We start from the raw sequence: 18,379 nt of genomic DNA, 5'->3' as shown, positions 1-18,379 counted from the left end.
AAAGCAGGTTTGAACTGAGAAACAGATGTGGAAAACTACAGACAACTTCTTTTCTTAACGGATGCCTTCAACTCCGAATAATGAGTTAATAGCTTTTCTGGATTTCTCAAACATTTGTCAGAAATTGTAATTACTGAAGCTAATGTCACTTCGTGGGTGAAAATAGGGAGCCCAGAATTTAGGGACAAAAGAAAGTTATCGTTTGAAAACTTACTAGTAAGACTTGACCCACAAAGATGGGGGATAGAAATTCCCGGAGTAACCCTCAAGAACAGAATATTTCCTAAATCTTGGTCAAGAGTGTATAAGAAGCAATTATAAGGGTATGGCATTTAACGAAAAGGAGACTCAAAGAAACAGCTTTTTCTTCAAGAGAGAATACACTAAGGAGAAGCAATTCCTATTGTGTAATATTCTGGTAAGAGAGTTCAGTTAGGGTGAGTCAATATCTTCAATGAAATGACAAAATAGAGTCTGGGGACATAAAAAACTGAAGACTGGACCTTTTCTTGTAATAATTCTAAATTAGTATAGCCCAGAGTTTTACCTAAGCAGCCAACCAGCCAGTTTCACCCTCTTGATTTCTCTCAGATATAACTTCTAGAATCACAGATTTTAATCTAACCTGATTGTGGCAATAACACAAAAAGGGGTTGATTGAATTATTAACCTCTCAGCCCCTCCTCTTAATATGAACCTGAATCAATACTAATTTGAGGCAGGTACAAGATGTTAGTCGGAGCCTGGTTTAATATTTTACTTTAACAATAAGCTATCAAGCATGATTGTTCCACATGAAAATGTGAAAGAGAATGATTGTTAACAGTGTTGATATACCTCGTATTAGAAATTCTCAGTTGTCTTTTGAACAGCATGATTGTGGCAGACATAAACTGTGTGTTTACCAAACTGTTTCTTTTCCTTCTTGGGCACACAGCTAAACTGTATTTTCCAGATTCCCTTACAGTTAGTTGCTACCATCAAACTGGGTTCTGGCTGATGGAAACGGGTAGAAATGATGTTCCCCATTTCTAGATTTGGCACATAAAAATCTCTTTTATGATCTTTCATATGCTCTTTCCCCAGTGACTGAACAGACAGAACTCTGAGGTCTTGGAGAATAAAAGAGCCACCTAACCACCTATACTTGTATTAAACTGACATACATATAATGAAAAAATAAATACATATTATGTTAAGCTACTAAAATTTTGGTGTTGTTTTGTTAGTCAACCTACTCTGACCAATGCAGAAATTGGTATGAGTGGGAGGTACTGTAACATAACCTAAAATATGTAGTTGATTTAGTGTATGGCAGCAGGCCAGAAAGCTGGGATTCATGTTATGCACTGCCTTTGACAATTTGGAAGGCAGAATCTGCGCCAGCTGAGACTGTAGTTCTAGGCGATGGGATTGGAAGACAGATTATTATCAGCGTATGTCAGTTGTTATTGCTTGCATTTAGCAAGATGTTGAAAGAAGGGGATGAGTTCAGGTAAGATTTGGCTAATTTTCAAGCCAAAATTAAAGGGACTAGATGGAATCATAATCTAGCATTTTAAATAAAATCATTTAAAACTAAAACTTTGAATAGAAAATTTAGAAAAACTAAAAGGGAAATCAAAGTCACCTGTAATCCCCGAAATGAAAGATAACCATAACTCTTAAGTGTACAGAGAAAGTTTAATAAAACTCTGAACAAAGTTGCCAACTGCTTTGAGAGATTCGCGAATATGCCTTCCATGTAATACCATAAGGGTGTGTAACCAACGTTTCAATGTCGCAACGGGCAGAAAGTATTTTCCTCACTGCTAGGGAAAACGAGGCCTCCACCTCTGCGCAAGCGCACAAGGGCTCCAGAGGCTCCAGGCCCGCCCCGCCCACCCCGACCAGCTGGGTAGAGTCACGTGAGCGAGCCGCGGCCTCAAAGGAGACGCCAGGAGTGGTCATGTGACCCAGCCCCGGTACGCGGCGGGATGGAGCCGGAAGAAGAGGTTCCCTTGTGGCGGCTGCAGAAGCTTCCTGCCGAGCTGGGCCTGCAGGTAAGGAGGGCGCCGGGGCGGCTGCGCGGGGCCGGGCTCCAGGACGGCCTGGCGTGCGGGGCAGTTCCCACCTGGACGCCTTTGCGGGGCTCGCGCCCGTTTCCCAGAGGAAGGAGGAGGAAGGGGTGTGATTTCGGATGGCCCGCCCCCTGCGTCCCCTGGAGAGTTGAGGAGGCCGAGGCTTGGGTCGCCACCTCTGCGACCCGGCCTCCAGCGGCCTCTCAGGGCGTTTTGCACGCAGACGCCCGCCGGGCCGCGCCCGAGGCAGCCTGTACCCTGGTGGACCTTGTTATCTAACAAGGAAACCAAACTGAGTTACCCAGTAGGGAGTTTGTGGGAGAGGTAGCAACCCAGATTTGAAGGGGCAAGGGAAGGTTTTCCAGAGCAGCTGCCTAGATTTTTAGCTTGGGTCCTGAAAGAGGAGTAGGAAACAGACTGGGCAGAGGGGAGAGAGAGAGTTTCAGGCCAGAGGAATAGCAGGTACAAAGGTAGAAGAAGTAAAGCCAGCCCCAGGGAAATTTCAGGACCTGATCTAGTTTTAGGGGCTGGAGTTCAGAGTGGGAAGCAGAGCAGGGAGACTAGTCTAGACAGGTGAGCAGGAGTCTCTGTGTACCATGCTCTTGTGTTAAGCCTTAATACCAAAGGCGCTGGCAGTTTAAAGTATTGTTTTTGGCAGCAGCAGATTTTTAGTTTGAAAGGTGAGAGAAATGTGGAGACACGGTAAGTACATATAACGAAATTTTGACTGTGACCTGTGTGAAAGGAAGAAATCCCAGTGGTTGCTGTAAGAGGAAAATCTGACTGAGAAGTGTTTTTTCTCCCTTGAACTTTCAAGTTAAAAAACCCTTAGTGCCCCAGGTCTCATGACCCTAAGGAAATTTGCCAACAGCTAAAAAAAAAAAAAAAAAAGGCAGTATATATGCAAAATTGAATTTCAGTATGAGCTCTAGGAACTGTGGTCCTTTGCCCTCTGACTTCAGAATGCTAACACTTTGTATTGTAATTAATATGTTAACATGTTTACTCCCACTTTTTCTGTCCCCCAGCAAGTGAGGCCTGATTAAGTCTTCCTTGAATACAACTGCTTAACTGGTCCTCTTGCCACTGGTCTCTTTCATTCGGAACTCCTTCAGGGTAGATACTTTGTTTATATCCCCAGTTCTTGAGAGTTATGTCTGGCCCAAGGTGATTTCTTAATTAGTGTTTGCTGAAGCAAGGAATCAATTAATGTTTACTAAGCTCTGCTTTATCATTGGGCCTGACATCTGGATCCCAGGCTATGGTGGCCTGGCTTTCAGTGTCCATGATATGTAGCTTTTATAAGTCCCAAATCTCCGCCTTCCTTCCGTCTCTGTTCCATTTACAACGGGGATAGTGTGGGGAGATAGAGGGGAATAAACTTACTTATCCTACCAGGATCAAGAAAAACCTTCTTAACTCTTTTCTCTGATTTTACAAATGAGGAAACTAAAATGTCAGTAGAGGGTTTGGGTGACTTACCCAAAGTTGTCAAACTATTGTAATAACTGGGCAGAGGGGAGAGAGAGAGTTTCAGGCCAGGGAATAGGAGGTACAAAGGTAGAAGAAGAAAGCCAGCCCCAGGGAAATGTCAGGACCTGCTCTAGTTTTAGAGGCTGGAGTTCAGAGTGGGAAGCAGAGCAGGGAGACTAAGTCTAGACAGGTGAGCAGGAGTAATAAGTGGCAAAGTGGAAACAGATGCTCAGATCTGTTGACTTTGACTCTTGTATTAGCTTCCTGCTCCTGTCTTCATTCTACCTGCGTACTACAAAGATAAGGCCCATAACCTTTACTGCCAGGTATGTAGATGACTCCTGAATCTCTGGATCCAAAAATCTCTTCCCTGAGTGTCAGGCTGCTGCTTAGATACACCCACAGGTATCTCAAATTCAGTATATCCTTGGCTGAGCTCCTCGTCTTTCTCCCTGACTTACTCCTTCTGTAGCTATAGCCTCATTTTTGGTTTGTGACACCGCCACTTTCCGAGTCATTCAACCTGAAATTCTGAGTATCATCCTTGGTCCTCCTTTTCACATCTTCTTTACCTCCTTGCTGCCTCCCATTTGAGTGTCCTCAACACCCCCTCCCCCCCAATCTCTTGCTGGTAAATGGAAGATGGGAGCCTTTGGACTCACCTCTTTCCCTTTTCCCTCCTTATATCTCCCGACCTGTTGGCAGATTTATAGAACCATAATGCAGATATGTGAATAGGTTGCTTCCCTACAGAAGACACATTAAAGTTTCGGCTCTTTTGCACTGTTGACAAGGCCCTTTGTGATTTGGCCTCCACCACCTCTCCAGCTTTGTATGCTGTCATCTCCCAAATTGCACCATGTGGTTTTACACTTTTATCTGCATATGCAGCTGCTTGTGACTAGAAATGCCCTTCTCCTGTTTGGCCAACTGCTCATCCTTTTAAGACATACTTTCCCCTCCTTCCTCTGTGCTGTTTTGTACCTTCTGTAAACTTGTACTATAACTCCTATCATCCTAAGTTACATTTATTTACTGATGTATTAGTTTTCTCTAATGGACTGAGGCTCTGATATGTAGGACCTTATCTTATTTATCCTCTGTTTCCTCATTTGTAAAATGGGGATAATAGCAAGGCTCACTTCACAGGGTTACAGTGAAGACCAGCACAGTGTTTGGTACATAATTGGGGCTTTATAAATGGTAGCTGTTATAGTTATTTTTCTTTGTATTTACATTAACTTGTTTAATAACTGGAATGAAGTGCTCATTACATATTTGTGAATTAATTAAAAAAATATATTCCAAAAGGATAGCACTCTTATTTTTCAGTTTGAGTTCTGAGTTTTGTTTTAGCATGGGGGACAGTTTGGGATAAGGTGAAATATAGGTAGAGAATTTTGAATGAATTTCAAGTTGAAAATGTTGGTTAATTTATGATAAATAAACTTTCTGTTCACATAGTGCTTTAGCCATTATTTGGAGGTAGGGTCACCAGTTGCTCATCTCTGTTCCAATATGTGTGGTGTTATAGAGGAGTTACTGCTTAAAATGGACTGGAATATGATCCAGGAGAAAAGAGTTGGAAGCCTTGCTGCTTCAATGCATTTCCAAGTTGTTTGGGTTCAAGTACGCTTCTTACAAGACACAGATACCCCTTGAGAAGGAAAACCACATTTATCATTTGCCTAGAATAGTGCTGGTATAGTAGGTACTCAGTTAATATATGTTAAAGTCATGGAACATAGTACCAGTGGTAGGAGTAGTAGTAATAGTGATGATGATAATAAGACGACGAAGGATAACAATGGCAAAAGCAGTATTTAATGCCAGGAGTGTGCCAAGTGATCTGCATGTATTCTTCAATCCATACAACAACGTTATAGGGATAGATGATATCCTCATTTTACACATGAGGAAACAGGCACAGAATGTTTAAATAACTTGGCAAAACTAGTATGTAGTGGAAATAGGATACAGACTAGCCAATTTTGTTCCAAAATCCAGTCTTAATTACTATGTTTAGTTATATATGTGTTAGGGTTTCCATTGCTGGCATTAAGGTAGGGTAGAGAGAAAGGAATGTAAAAAAGGAAGAAAGACACCGAGGGCTCTTTTTGGACCAAAAGAAATAAGTGTGGTTGTTGTGGAAAACGGAGAGAAGAGGTGTGTAGATCTACAGTTAAAAAGACTTTGATCTAAGAGTCATACCTTGTTTTTTGGTTATTGGTATAAATCCAATGTCTAAGGAATCCCAAGGAGAAACTTTTACACTCACCATCTTCCTTTCAGGAACGTTGGAGAAACAACAGTGTATCTATAAAATTATTTTAGCTTCTGAAGGTGGACAATTACAGAAAGTCTGTTTTTTTGTGTGTGAGTGAAGCTCTAACTTTTTTTTTTTGCCGTACACGGGCCTCTCACTGTTGTGGCCTCTCCCGTTGCGGAGCACAGGCTCCGGACGCGCAGGCTCAGCGGCCATGGCTCACGGGCCCAGCCGCTCCGTGGCATGTGGGATCTTCCCGGACCGGGGCACGAACCCGTGTCCCCTGCATCGGCAGGCGGACTGCCAACCACTGCGCCACCAGGGAAGCCCTCTAACTTTTAATTAATAAAATAATGTTAAGGATAGCTGCTTTTCAACCTCAACTGCTCCTGAAGGTAACATGAACTTCTCGCAACACCATTTATGTGCTATAAGGAAGATAAATCTGTTTTATAATTTTACTTATAATTACATTTTCTCTTTTTTCTTCTCTCTAGCTTCTTCACAAAATAATTGATGGCATTTGTGGCCGAACTTATCCTCTCTACCAGGATTATCACAGTGTTTGGGATTCAACAGAATGGATGCATGTTCTAGAAGACATTACCAACTTTTTCAAAGCTGTAGTTGGTAAAAATTTATCTGATGAAGAGGTAACTTCATTCCAAATGTATATACCTTATGATAAATAATAAATTTGTGTTCACATTTTTTTTATTAAGCTGGTCTTCAGGGCACTATATAAAACAAGGGCCATCATTATTAAGTGTATAATAGATAACAATAAAAACCTCATAAATGTAAGTGGAAAATCTGTGGAAGTTCTGGATTTTTGTAGTTTTGTTTTTGGTTGTTTGTATATTTTAAAATTGTGAAACATTTAAGTCATATAGAAGAAAATTGAAAGTTATATTACTGACACCTATATTCCCATTACCACAATTAAACAGTTGTTAAAATTTTATTTTATGTATTTCAGGTTTGTGTGTGTTTTAGAAACAAGGCATTACAGATACACATAAATATCACCCTCCCCCTAGAGATTACCACTTGTGAAGTTGTGTGCGTGTTTTGTGTTCTATATTGTGTGAATATTTGCATCTTTAAGCAATATATACAATTATTTGAGCTGTTTAAATGTGTAACTTGTAAATGGTAATGTTTGTATCCACTTGTAATTTTTCTGCAACATTGCGTTTTAGATTTACCAATATTCATAAATGTAGATCTGGTTTATGTATTTTAACCCCTTGTAGTATTTGATGATAGGAATTAGTAGGACTTATTTTTCTATCCCCCTACTGATGAACAGTTGGGTCATTGCCTCTTTCATTATTATGAATAGTGCTGCTACAAACATTTTGTATGTGTCTTTTTGCACACACAAGGGCCAGCTTTTCTAGGATACACATCTTGAAGTGAGATTTCAGGGTCATGGGGTATCCTTCCATTGAATTGCTTTTGTACCTTTGTCAAAAGTCATTTGGGCATGTTTGTGTAGGTTGCCCACTTGGAAAAAAAAATGTAGTTATGTATGTTTGTCATTTTGGTTTCGATGATATTCTGAATATGAGTTCTTGGATGTATGTATTTTAAATATCTTTTATGTTACTTGCCTTTTCAGTCTCTTAATAGTATCTTTTGGTGAATAGAAGTTCTGAATTTTAATCAAGTCCAATTTATCCGTACTTCTTTTGATGGTTAGTGATATTAATGCTGTGTTTAAGAAATATTTGTGCCAGAGCCATGAAGATGTTTTTGTATGCTTTCTTGTAGAAGCTTGATTGTTTTAGCTTTTACATTTATGTCACTGATGCATTTTGAATTAATATTTGTGTATGGAGTAGGGGTCAGATTCAAATTTTTCCATATGATATCCACTTGACCTAGTACCATTTATTGAAATGACCATCCTTGCCCCATGGAATTGCTGTGCAGCCTTTCTCGGAAATCAGGTGACCATATATGTATGGTTCTCTATCTGGACTCTTTTTCTACTCCATTAGTCTGTTTGTCTATGTTTGCCCATACTGCAATGTCTTAATTATTGTAGAATTAAAGCTATATTACATTAAGTTTTGATATCTGGTAGTAGAAGAGCTTCAACCTTGTGTTTCTTCAAGATTGCTTTGGTTACTCTAGATCCTTTGTATTTTCAGGTGCATTTTAAAATCAGCTTGTCAGTTTTAACCAAAAAACCTGCTGGAATTTTGATGGGGAGTATTAGCTTGGGCTGCCACAACAAAATACCTTGGAGTGAGTAGCTTAAATAACAGGAATTAATTTCTTGCAGTTCTAGAGTCTAGGGAGTCCAGAATCAAGGTACGGCTGATCCTGGCCCCTGGTGAGGGCTTTTTTCCTTGCTGCAGATGATTGCATTCTCACTGTGTCCTCACATGGCTGTGGGGGTAGGGGTGGAGACAGAGAGCAAACTCTCTGGTGCTTCTTATAAGGGCACTAATCCTATCATGAGGGTCCCACGTTTATGACCTCATCTAAACCTGATTACCTCTCAAAGGCCCCATTTCTCGATATCACCTTGAAGGTCAGAGTTTTAACATGAATTTTTAGGGGACATTAAGTGCATAGCATGGGATTGCACTGAATCTCTAGACTTTTGGAGAGAAGTGACATCTTAACAGTACTGAGCCTTCTGATCTATGAATATGGTATAATCTTCCATTTATTTAGATTAACTTCAGTTTTGCTCTAATATTTTGTAGTTTTCAGTGTAGAGGTCTTGCAAATATTTTGTTGGATTTATTTCTAAGTAACTGATGTTTCTGATGTTCTTTAATTTTGCTCTCCAATTGCGTATTGCTAGTATGTGGAAACTTGATTTTTATATACTTTGTCCAACAGTCTTTCTAAATTTATTTACTATATATAATGCTTTATAAATTTTTTTGGATTTTTTTTGTATGCAATCATTTTCTTTTTCAATTTTAATACCTTTTATTTCTTTTTTTCTCCTCTATTGCATTGGCTAATACCTTCAGGACAGTTTTGGGGGGAAAAAAAAGCAGTGCCTTGTTCCTGACCTTACAGAGAATGTATGTGTTCACTGTTTCACAATTTAGTGTGTTACCTGTATGATTTTATGGGTATCCGTGATTAGATTAAAGAAGTTTCCTACAATTCTTACTTTGCTGAGAATTTTTATCATTAATAGGTATTGAATTTTATCAAATGCTTTTTTCCTGAATTTATTTATTATTTTCACCTTTATTTTGTTAATGTGATGTCTTGCGTTGATTTTTGAATGTTAAACTAACCTTACATTGCCAAAATAAACTCAACTTGGTCATGATGTATTATCTTTTTTTAATGTATCTTTTGGTTTGATTTGCCAATATTTTGTTTAGGATTTTTTCATCTATATTTGAGTGATATTGGCCCATTTTTTTTTCCTATAATGTTTTTGTCAGAATATAAAGTTTTATTCTGGTCTCACGGAATGAATTAGGAAGTTGTTTTTTTTTTTTTTCTTTGAAAGTGTTTATGCAAGATTTATTTCTTTTGTCACTTAGTACTGTGTTACCATGTTGCTTAATTTTCAGATGTTTGGAATTTTTTTCAGTTATGATTTAATTACACAGTGGCTCAAAAGTATAAATAGTATGGTTCCAATCCTTTGAAATCTGTTGTGATTTGCGACATGGCTCAGCATATGGTTCATTTTCGGGGATGTCCCATATACATTTGAAGATAATATGTATTCTGCAATCCTAGGGTGTAGTGTTCTATGTGGAGTTAGGTTAAGCAGAAAATGTTTTTCAATGCTATATTTTTACTGATATTTTTGTCTCTTTCTATCAGTTACTGAGAGGTTTGTTAACATCTCTAATTATGAAAGTTGATTTACCCATTTCTCTTTTTCTGCCAAGTTTTGGTGCTTTATATATTTTGAAGCGGTGTTATTAGGTGCACACACATTTATGATTGTTATGTATTTCTGTTGAACAACCCTTTTGCTATCCTCTATTTCTTAAAGTCTATGTTTTCTGATACATTAATATAGGTATACCAGCTTTAGTGGTTTCCAAGTGTATTCACTCTTACTCTGCTTCATTGGTCAGCCCTTTTTACTTTCTGTTTTGCAAAAATTGGTTAAAACCTCTTGTTTATTGGTTATGCATCCTCATCTTATTGTTTCATGGTTATAGAAGTTTTTTTTTCATTTATTGATACTACTATTTTAAAGGATATGTGAAAGGAGAGTGTGACTGTTGTTTACATTTTAAACAGAAAGGCCCTAAAGATGCTCAGCATCACTAATTATTAGAGAAATGCAAATCAAAACTACCATGAGGTATCACCTCACACCGGTCAGAATGGCCATCATCAAAAAATCTACAAACAATAAATGGTGGAGAGGGTGTGGAGAAAAGGGAACCCTCATACACTGTTGGTAGGAATGTAAATTGATACAGCTGCTATGGAAAACAGTATGGAGGTTCCTTAAACAAACTAAAACTAGAACTACCATATGACCAAACAATCCCACTACTGGGCATATACCCAGAGAAAACCATAATTCAAAAAAACACATGCACCCCAGTGTTCATAGCAGAACTATTTATAATAGCCAGGACATGGAAGCAACCTAAATGTCCATCAAAAGAGGAATGGATAAAGAAGATGTGGTACATGTATACAGTGGAATATTACTCAGCCATAAAAAGGAGTGAAATTAGGTCATCTGTAGAGACGTGGATGAACCTAGAGAGTGTCATACAGAGTGAAGTAAGTCAGAAAGAGAAAAGTGAATATCGTATAATAACGCATATATATGGAATCTAGAAAAGTGGTATAGGTGGTCTTATTTGCAAAGCAGAAATAATGACAGAGACATAGAGAACAAATGTATGGATACCAAGGGGGAAAGGGGTGGTGTGGGAGGAATTAGGAGACTGGGATTGACACATATACATTATCAATACTATGTATAAAATAGACAGATGATGGGAACATACTGTATAGCACAGGGAATTCTGCCTAATGCACTGTGGTAACCTAAATGGGAGGGAAGTCCAGAAGGGAGGGGATATCTCTATGTGTATGGCTGATTCATTTTGTGCAGTGGAGGCTAGCACCACATTGTAAAGCAGCCATACTCCAATAAAAATTAATTAAAAAAAATAAACAGAAAGGCCCTTTCACTTATTTTCTAACCATCTATTTTTATTTTCATAGATATCTCAGCAGTTGGATCAGCTGAATTCATCTCATCAAGAAGCTATCATGAAATGCTTAAAAAGTAGGAAGGATGAAATCAAGCAGGCTCTGTTGGAAGAAATAGTTGATATTTCCTCTTCACAGCTACAGGATTTTGATTGGCAGTTAAAGGTGAGAATATATTTATGAGTATTTATGCTTTTTATTTCATTTTTTGAGTAGATTTATTTTTTTGTAATTTTATATATCTAAAATTTCTGTATTTTTGAGAATACATTTTCCTAAAAATGTATCAAAGATAATTAAAATTACATCTTTTGTGTTAACTTGGGCATCAGTAAGTGCACTGCAGATATCTAAACCATGTATAATAAATTACAAGTATAATAAATTTAATTAAGTAAAGCTTTAAGTCATTAAAGGACTAAAAGTCATGTAGATGAGGGAATAGATATGTGCTCTGTGGCTCTGGCGAATAGGACAAAGGCTAAAGTATATGATTTGTAATAAGGCAGGTTTCAATTCAACCTAAGAAATAATAATTTAACCACTATGAGTATCTGAAAATTATTTTAACCTCTTTTTGAGTTAGCACACTCCTTCTCGTAGCTGGAACTCAAGCATAGGCTGAGAAACCACTTGTTGGAAATATTGAGGAAAATTATTGATGAGGCAGACAACCTGAAGGTGATGCTTTCTCAGATATTATGGGTCCTGTATTTTGGAGAGAGAATGGAGGAACTACGTGAAGGTTTGTTTGGTCCTGTAGTGTATGTACCACAAGGGAGATCCTTTGAGGTTGGTTGTCAGGGAGGGAGTCCTTTACTATTGCCCAAGTAAACTTTTGCAAGTGGTAGCACTCCAAAATTCAGTTATTGTGGGGTTACTGGCTCAGATTCCAGGAAAACTGAGTTTCTTTTTGCCATCTGCCGGTGAAGCTATGATGCTTGTTTCAGAAAGCTTTAGTATCGTAAACGGTTGGTTCTTCCATTTCCTCTAGATGGAAACTAGAAGAGGTAAAAGTGTCAAGTGTTTTTGTTGAGTGGCTCTGATCAAAGATAGTATCTTGATAACATTTTTCAATAATTTAATAGAGAGTTAGCTGCTCATTATTTAAGCATCTTAATTTCTGAGACTTACAGTGTTTTTAGTTTTATCTTTGTACACGGACTTTCATCCTCTTGTTATCATTACACTTCTTTAAAATTCTCTGTTTCTTGATGCATTGGACCCATTCAGTACTTCCCAGCCATAATGCTGCTCTAGATTTCTACTCCTACCATAAAATCCTAACTGCTACCATAAAATCCTAACTGGTTGTCTTTTTTCCCTAAACTACTTTCTCTCTTTTTCTATTCTTCAGATATATGCTGCTTTGGCATGGGTTTAATTTCTTTTATTCCTTTCACGTTTCCCTGTACTTCATAGCAAACAGGAGTACTCTTTTTTCTTTAACGTGTTGTTTGTAAGCTCTGATGCGTATTTAATATATTCCTTTTTAATACTACTTACTAATTAGTATTTTTCTCATTTTAAACAGCTTGCACTTTCTAGTGACAAGATTGCTACACTACAAATGCCACTTTTAAACCTTCATCTAGATGTGAAAGAAAATGGTGAAGTCAAGCCGTATTCTGTTGAAATGAGTAAAGAAGAGCTGCAGAATCTAATAAGTTCCTTGGAAGCAGCTAATAAGGTATGTGTTTTAATTTTTCTGTATGGTTCAAAATATTTAATTTCTGATTGATACCATTAGAGCAATATAAGAAAAACTAATCATTTATGTTTAATATTTCTTTTGTTCCTGATATTTTATGTCAAGCACAGAAGATACTTTGATATGTTCTTCTCTAGTTCTAGATATTACATTAATTATAAATTTAATTTACATTAATAGAACATAATTTATCAAGTAGTTATTTTTTTAAAGAATAACAGCTAGATTTGTTTTGCTCCAGTGCTCATTAATGGTAAAAAAAAATTTTTTTAACTTGGAGTTGTGAAATTAGTTGATTCTGAAGACATTTAATGATTAAAAATAGTTAATGATCTTGAAGAAAAGATTGTCTTATTTAACTGGACAAATGGTAGAAAATCGCTTTAAGTACCAGAGACAAAATATGGTTTGTAGTTATTATGACAAAAATCAGCTTGAGACAAAATAGAGCTAATGAAGGACCAAAAGCTTTACATTTACAAAGGAACGGCTAAATAACAGTAACAATTCCGAGTGTTTAACTAATGTGAAAAATAATATTTAGACAGTAGAAACTGCTGCTGTGAGGAAGACATAAAAATAATTCCCTACGTTGCTTATGTTCCTTTCCTTGTTGCTGAGCGTCGTCTCTAGTGATCGTGTCTCAAGGATTAAAGTCAGTTATTCTTACCAACCTCTCTTGCCACTAACCCATCTTCTTGGCTCGATCTTTTTGAAACTCTGGTATACTTCGTCTTCCCTCCATACTCTGCAGTCACTCGGCCATCATGGTGCCTTGATGACTGGTCCACATGCCCAGTAACAAACTGGTAGCCTGGCTTGCCTTTGGATGAGGCTACAAGTCTGGAGGGGTGTGTGGCAGGGCCTGGTGTAAATGTTAGATGAGTCTGAAGCATGGATCCTGGCAGACCTGTGCTTTCTGTGCATTGTACTTGTCAGTTCTCCACCCGCTTCTTGAGAGATTTCAAAGCATCTCATTCAACAGATACTGGCATCATTCTGGGATAACCTGATTCCCGCCCTTCCCTCCCTTTGTGTTTTAAGGTGGTCCTGCAGTTGAAATAACTGGAAATGATGAATACCAATATTATCGGATTCCACTGCTACAACTGATACAGCAGAGTGAATACCATGTGTTAGAAAACCTGCGATATACTCTTATGGCCTGCTGAGAAAGCAGCAGTGTTGAGATTACATAGACAACAATTTATCAACTTACCTAAAGAACAGGAAATTATATGGTTGACAAGAAATGCATAAAAACATGAAAGATGAAAATGCTATAATAGCAGTTTATATTTTCATAATGACTGTTTTGCTTCATTTATTAAATATTTGAGAAACCTTTATAGATACACAGTTTTATTGAAAGCTAAAAGACTGTAAAGTAATGTAAACTTACAAGCACAAATATACTTGAATATTGCTTAAAGAACTATGTGAATAGCAAGGATGTTTATTATGGATATATATGGTTAATTTGTGATATTTTAAAAAAATAACTTTTAAAGAATGTATAAGCTACATCTGTAACTCAGGAGATTCCATGTTTTTCTCGTATTTCAAAGGAAAGTTTATAAAATGTAAAATTTCTTAGAGAAGTGCTCCAGACATGAAAAAACACTAAATCTGTGTGAACGATTTTGAGTTTTGAATTCTAGAAACTAAAATCTCATATTAAAACATAGATAAAAATGAAAATAACACTGTAACTTCTGTATTTCTGTGTCTGATCAGGAGAGTATGCTCTGATAAGAATACATGTCATGTATAGAGTATACATTACTATCAAAATGTCAGCTAAGACTGTATGTAGACCACATTTGTTGTAAACTCTTAATTTGTTACAAACGCTTAATGGAGTTTTGGATGTTAACAACTTCATTGGAAAACAGACCATTTTTAATTTCAGTTACCTTTAAAAACAAGCATTTTGAGCAAATAAAAAATATTTTATTTTTATATATTGCTTTATTTCAGATGAATTTCTACATAACTCAATAACACATCACTGGTACCTGATTTTTGCAAGATTTATAACTCATTAGAGCATCAGATTATTATTCGAGGTGTCCAGAGTATTCCCTCTTATTCTCATCATACAGATGAGGGTAGGCTTAGTGAGATTAATAAAAGTGAGTGCAGTCTAGATGGTGCTACCCAAAACGTGTCTGTAGGCTAATGCCACTCTATGAACTGTTTGTTACAGCTTGGTGATTAGATGTGGAGCTTGTGCCAGAATGTTCATCAATATACTTCTTTCTTCACGAGAAAGTTTGGCCAGGAAAAAAAAAAAATCAGCTGAACTAACCAGCATGCTTTGGGAGGTAGTTGTTTTACCTTCTTGTGCAAATTCCTTATGTCGTTGTGGACCAGTAACAGTTTGTAGGTGAGCACTTACTGATAAAGGGTCCTTCAGAATTTCAACCCTCCACAAAGTCCTTCCTTTGAGAAGGGAAAAACCTTACTCTACTTAGTCCTTCTCTCACTACATTATTACTACAGTACCATATGTAAAAGCTTTATTGAAATCTGACTGATATAAACCGTACATATTTAAAGTGGGCAGTCTGATCAGTTTTGATGTCTACACACCCATGAAAGCGTCACCTCAAGGTGGTGAACAACCAGTCACTCCTGAAAGTGTCATCTTACTCCTTTGTAATCCTTACTTGTGTGCCCTTTCCCCCCAGACAACCACTGATCTGCGTCCTGCCATTATAGATGAGTTCCCATTTTCCAGAGTTTAATATAAATGGAATCATACAGTATGTTCTTTTTTTGTGTGATCTGGCTTCTTTCAGTATTATTTTAAGTTCATCTATGATACTGCATATATCAGTGGTTCATTCCTTTTTATTGTTGAGAAGTATTCTGTTGTAGAATTCCACCATCATTTGTTTATCTGTTCACCTGTTAATGGATGTTTTGGTTGTTAACAGTTTTTGGCTGTTACAATACACAGAATGCTATGAACATTCTTGTATGTGTCTTTGTATGGACATATGCTTTCTTTTGGAAGTAAATACTTAGGAGTGAAATGGCTGGATCATGTGGTAGCTGTATGTTTATCTTTTCAAGAAACTGCCAAACTGTATTCCAAAGTGATTTTTTTTTTTTTTCGATACGTGGGCCTCTCATTGTTGTGGCCTCTCCCGTTGGGGAGCACAGGCTCCGGACGCGCAGGCTCAGCGGCCATGGCTCACGGTCCCAGCCGCCCCGCGGCATGTGGGATCCTCCCGGACTGGGGCACGAACCCATGTCCCCTGCATCAGCAGGCGGACTCCCAACCACTGCACCACCAGGGAAGCCCCAAAGTGATTTTTACTTTTTACATTCCATACCGCAGTCTATGAGAGTTCCACCTCCACCACCTTGCTAACACTTGGTATGGTCAGTCTTTCTAATTTCAGCTGTTCTTAGGTGTGTTGTGGTATCTCATTGTTGTTTTAATAATATTCATTTCCCTAGTGATGTTGAGTATTTTTTCATGTGCTTATTTGCTGTCTGTATATCTTCTTTGGTGAAGTGTCCAGATCAGTTTCCCATTTTTAAATTGGATTGTTTTCTTACTTCCGAGTTTTGGGAATTCTTTATATAGCCTGGATACAAGTCTTTATCACATATATGCCTTGAAAGTATTTAAATATTCTCTCCTAATCTGTGGCTTATCTTTTTTTTCTTTTTCTTTTTTTTTGTAAATAGTTTACTTTTTTAGAACAGTTTTGGATATACAGAAAAATCAAGCAGATAGTACAAAGAGATCTCATATACCCCACATCCAGTTTCCACTGTTATTAACATATTAGTATGGTCCATTTGTTATAATTGATGAACTAATATCAATATATTATTATTAACTAAATTCCATAGTTTATTTAGATTTCCTAAGTTTTTACCTAATGTCCTTTTTCTCTTCCAGGATTCCATTTCATATTTGTCATGTCTCCTTAGGCTTCTCTTGCTGTGATAATTTCCCATACTTGTTTTTGATGACCTTGATAGTTTGAGGAATATGGGTGAGATATTTTGTAGGATGCCCCTCTATTGGAATTTAATAATTTTCTCCTGTGTACACTGGGCTTGTGGGTTTTGGGCAGGAAGATCACAGAGGTAAAGTGCCATTTACATCACATCATTTTAAGGGTACAGACTCTTAACAGTATTTATGACTTGACATTGACCTTGATCACCTGGCGGAGGTAGTGTTTGTCAAGTTTCTTCACTGTAAAGTTATTCTTTATTTCTCCTTCCATACTGTCCTCTTTGGAAGGAAGCCACTATGTACAACCCAGACTTAAGGAATTAGGCTCCCCCTCCTTGAGGTCCGAATATTTACATAAATCCTTTGGAATTCTTCCACATAGATTTGTCTCTTCTATTTATTAATTTAATCATTTATGTAATATGGACTCATGGATATTTATTTTATACTTTGGGTTATAATCCAATATTACTTATTTTATTACTTAAATTGTTTCAGCTTTGGCCATTTGGAGCTCTTCACTTGGCTCCTTTGTCCTTTTGGCATACCCCTGAGGTGAATTTTATTTATTTATTTTATATTATCTCCTTAACTTTCTGGCAATACAAGATGCTCCACGCTCATCTTGTCAGTTTCCTTCCCAGTCCTAGAATCAACCATTTCTCCAAGAAGCCCTGGTTCAGTTTATTGAAGATGGTATTAGAAACCAAGCTGGGTATGCTCATTGTTGTTTTTTTGGGCCCTCTTCAGCTGACCGAACCAGGAAATCCATGCATGTAAACTAACCTGTGTATATACACATATCTATAAATACTTCTTTATATAATCATCTGTATATTAAGCTGCACATGAGTTCCTCCTGATGTCTCCAACTCTGCTTCATTACACAGGGATCCTTCTAGCCTGCTACCCTCCCTTATCTGTGAATTCACATTCCAACAGTGAGAAACCTGAATCCCCCCATTCACTGTTCATTCCAGAATATATATATAGCAGTCAAGATTGTTAATCTGTACCCCTGTGTGGGAGGGGGAAATTTTCTTTTTTTTTTCCCAGGAAGGATTTATTCCTTTTGCCTTTAGTCTCACAGACTCCACTCATGTCCAAGTTACTTGGGTCGGTACCTCTTCTCCCCACTCCCTTCATGAGGTTGTTTTATACGTTCGTAATACAGTGAGATTTTTTGCCGTAATCTATCTTCCTTGCTGGGATCCCCCAACTTCTTAAGTTTAAATTTGCATACATTAAGGTGTATTCTTTTTGTTGAACAGTTCTGAGTTTTGACAAATGCCTAATGTCATATTGTTGGGGGAGGTCATCGAGAGGATGTCACCAGCTGTTAACCCGTGAGCTGGACCCTGGCAACAGGAGGCTCCTTGCCCCCTCCCCTGTCCTTGGAATGTGCATTCCACTTGTTTTTTCCACTCCCACAAGCTGCCCCAAGGTTCCTGCCCAGAGGTGATAATGTGGTATTGAGACTCTCTGGACTGTATATGTGACTGAATCCAGTTAAGGCTTCTATGTAAACTTTTAAGACTTGGGTGGGTTGAGGTAGAGATCTACTTGTCTTGGTGGCCGCCCAAGGCAAGTCTTGGAAGTTGCCTTGCTTGTTAAAACCACTACCTACTAATATGGAGTGGTTCACCTCTCACAGGGCAAGAGATCCTTGCCCTGCATGGGTGGGGGCTGGTTTCCGATTA

General features: G+C 37.8%; 1 protein-coding gene across 1 annotated transcript; it reads left to right on the top strand.

Annotated features, from left to right (window-relative positions):
• The first annotated feature begins 1,928 nt into the window (after nt 1-1,928).
• COMMD8 (COMM domain containing 8) lies at nt 1,929-14,656 on the top strand. Its single transcript, XM_082611044.1, has 5 exons — nt 1,929-2,042; nt 6,297-6,452; nt 10,996-11,148; nt 12,518-12,673; nt 13,739-14,656. The coding sequence occupies exons 1-5, from the start codon at nt 1,977-1,979 to the stop codon at nt 13,757-13,759; spliced, it is 552 nt and encodes a 183-aa protein (XP_082467170.1). The 5' UTR covers nt 1,929-1,976; the 3' UTR covers nt 13,760-14,656.
• Nucleotides 14,657-18,379: the final 3,723 nt, after the last annotated feature.

This window comes from Mesoplodon mirus (assembly GCF_964341445.2).
Source record: "Mesoplodon mirus genome assembly, chromosome: 2".
Classification (NCBI taxonomy): domain Eukaryota; kingdom Metazoa; phylum Chordata; class Mammalia; order Artiodactyla; family Ziphiidae; genus Mesoplodon; species Mesoplodon mirus.
The sequence above is the reverse complement of the archived record's forward strand: the minus strand, read 5'-3'. Positions and strand labels throughout refer to the sequence as shown.

What these genes read in the sequence shown, in the direction of transcription:
- COMMD8 (XM_082611044.1), top strand. Translation starts at nt 1,977, where the DNA reads ATGGAGCCGGAAGAAGAGGTTCCCTTGTGGCGGCTGCAGAAGCTTCCT. An exon ending in CTGCCGAGCTGGGCCTGCAG is followed by an intron (nt 2,043 to 6,296) that starts GTAAGGAGGGCG and finishes TCTTCTCTCTAG; the next exon opens with CTTCTTCACAAAATAATTGA. An exon ending in ATTTTGATTGGCAGTTAAAG is followed by an intron (nt 11,149 to 12,517) that starts GTGAGAATATAT and finishes CATTTTAAACAG; the next exon opens with CTTGCACTTTCTAGTGACAA.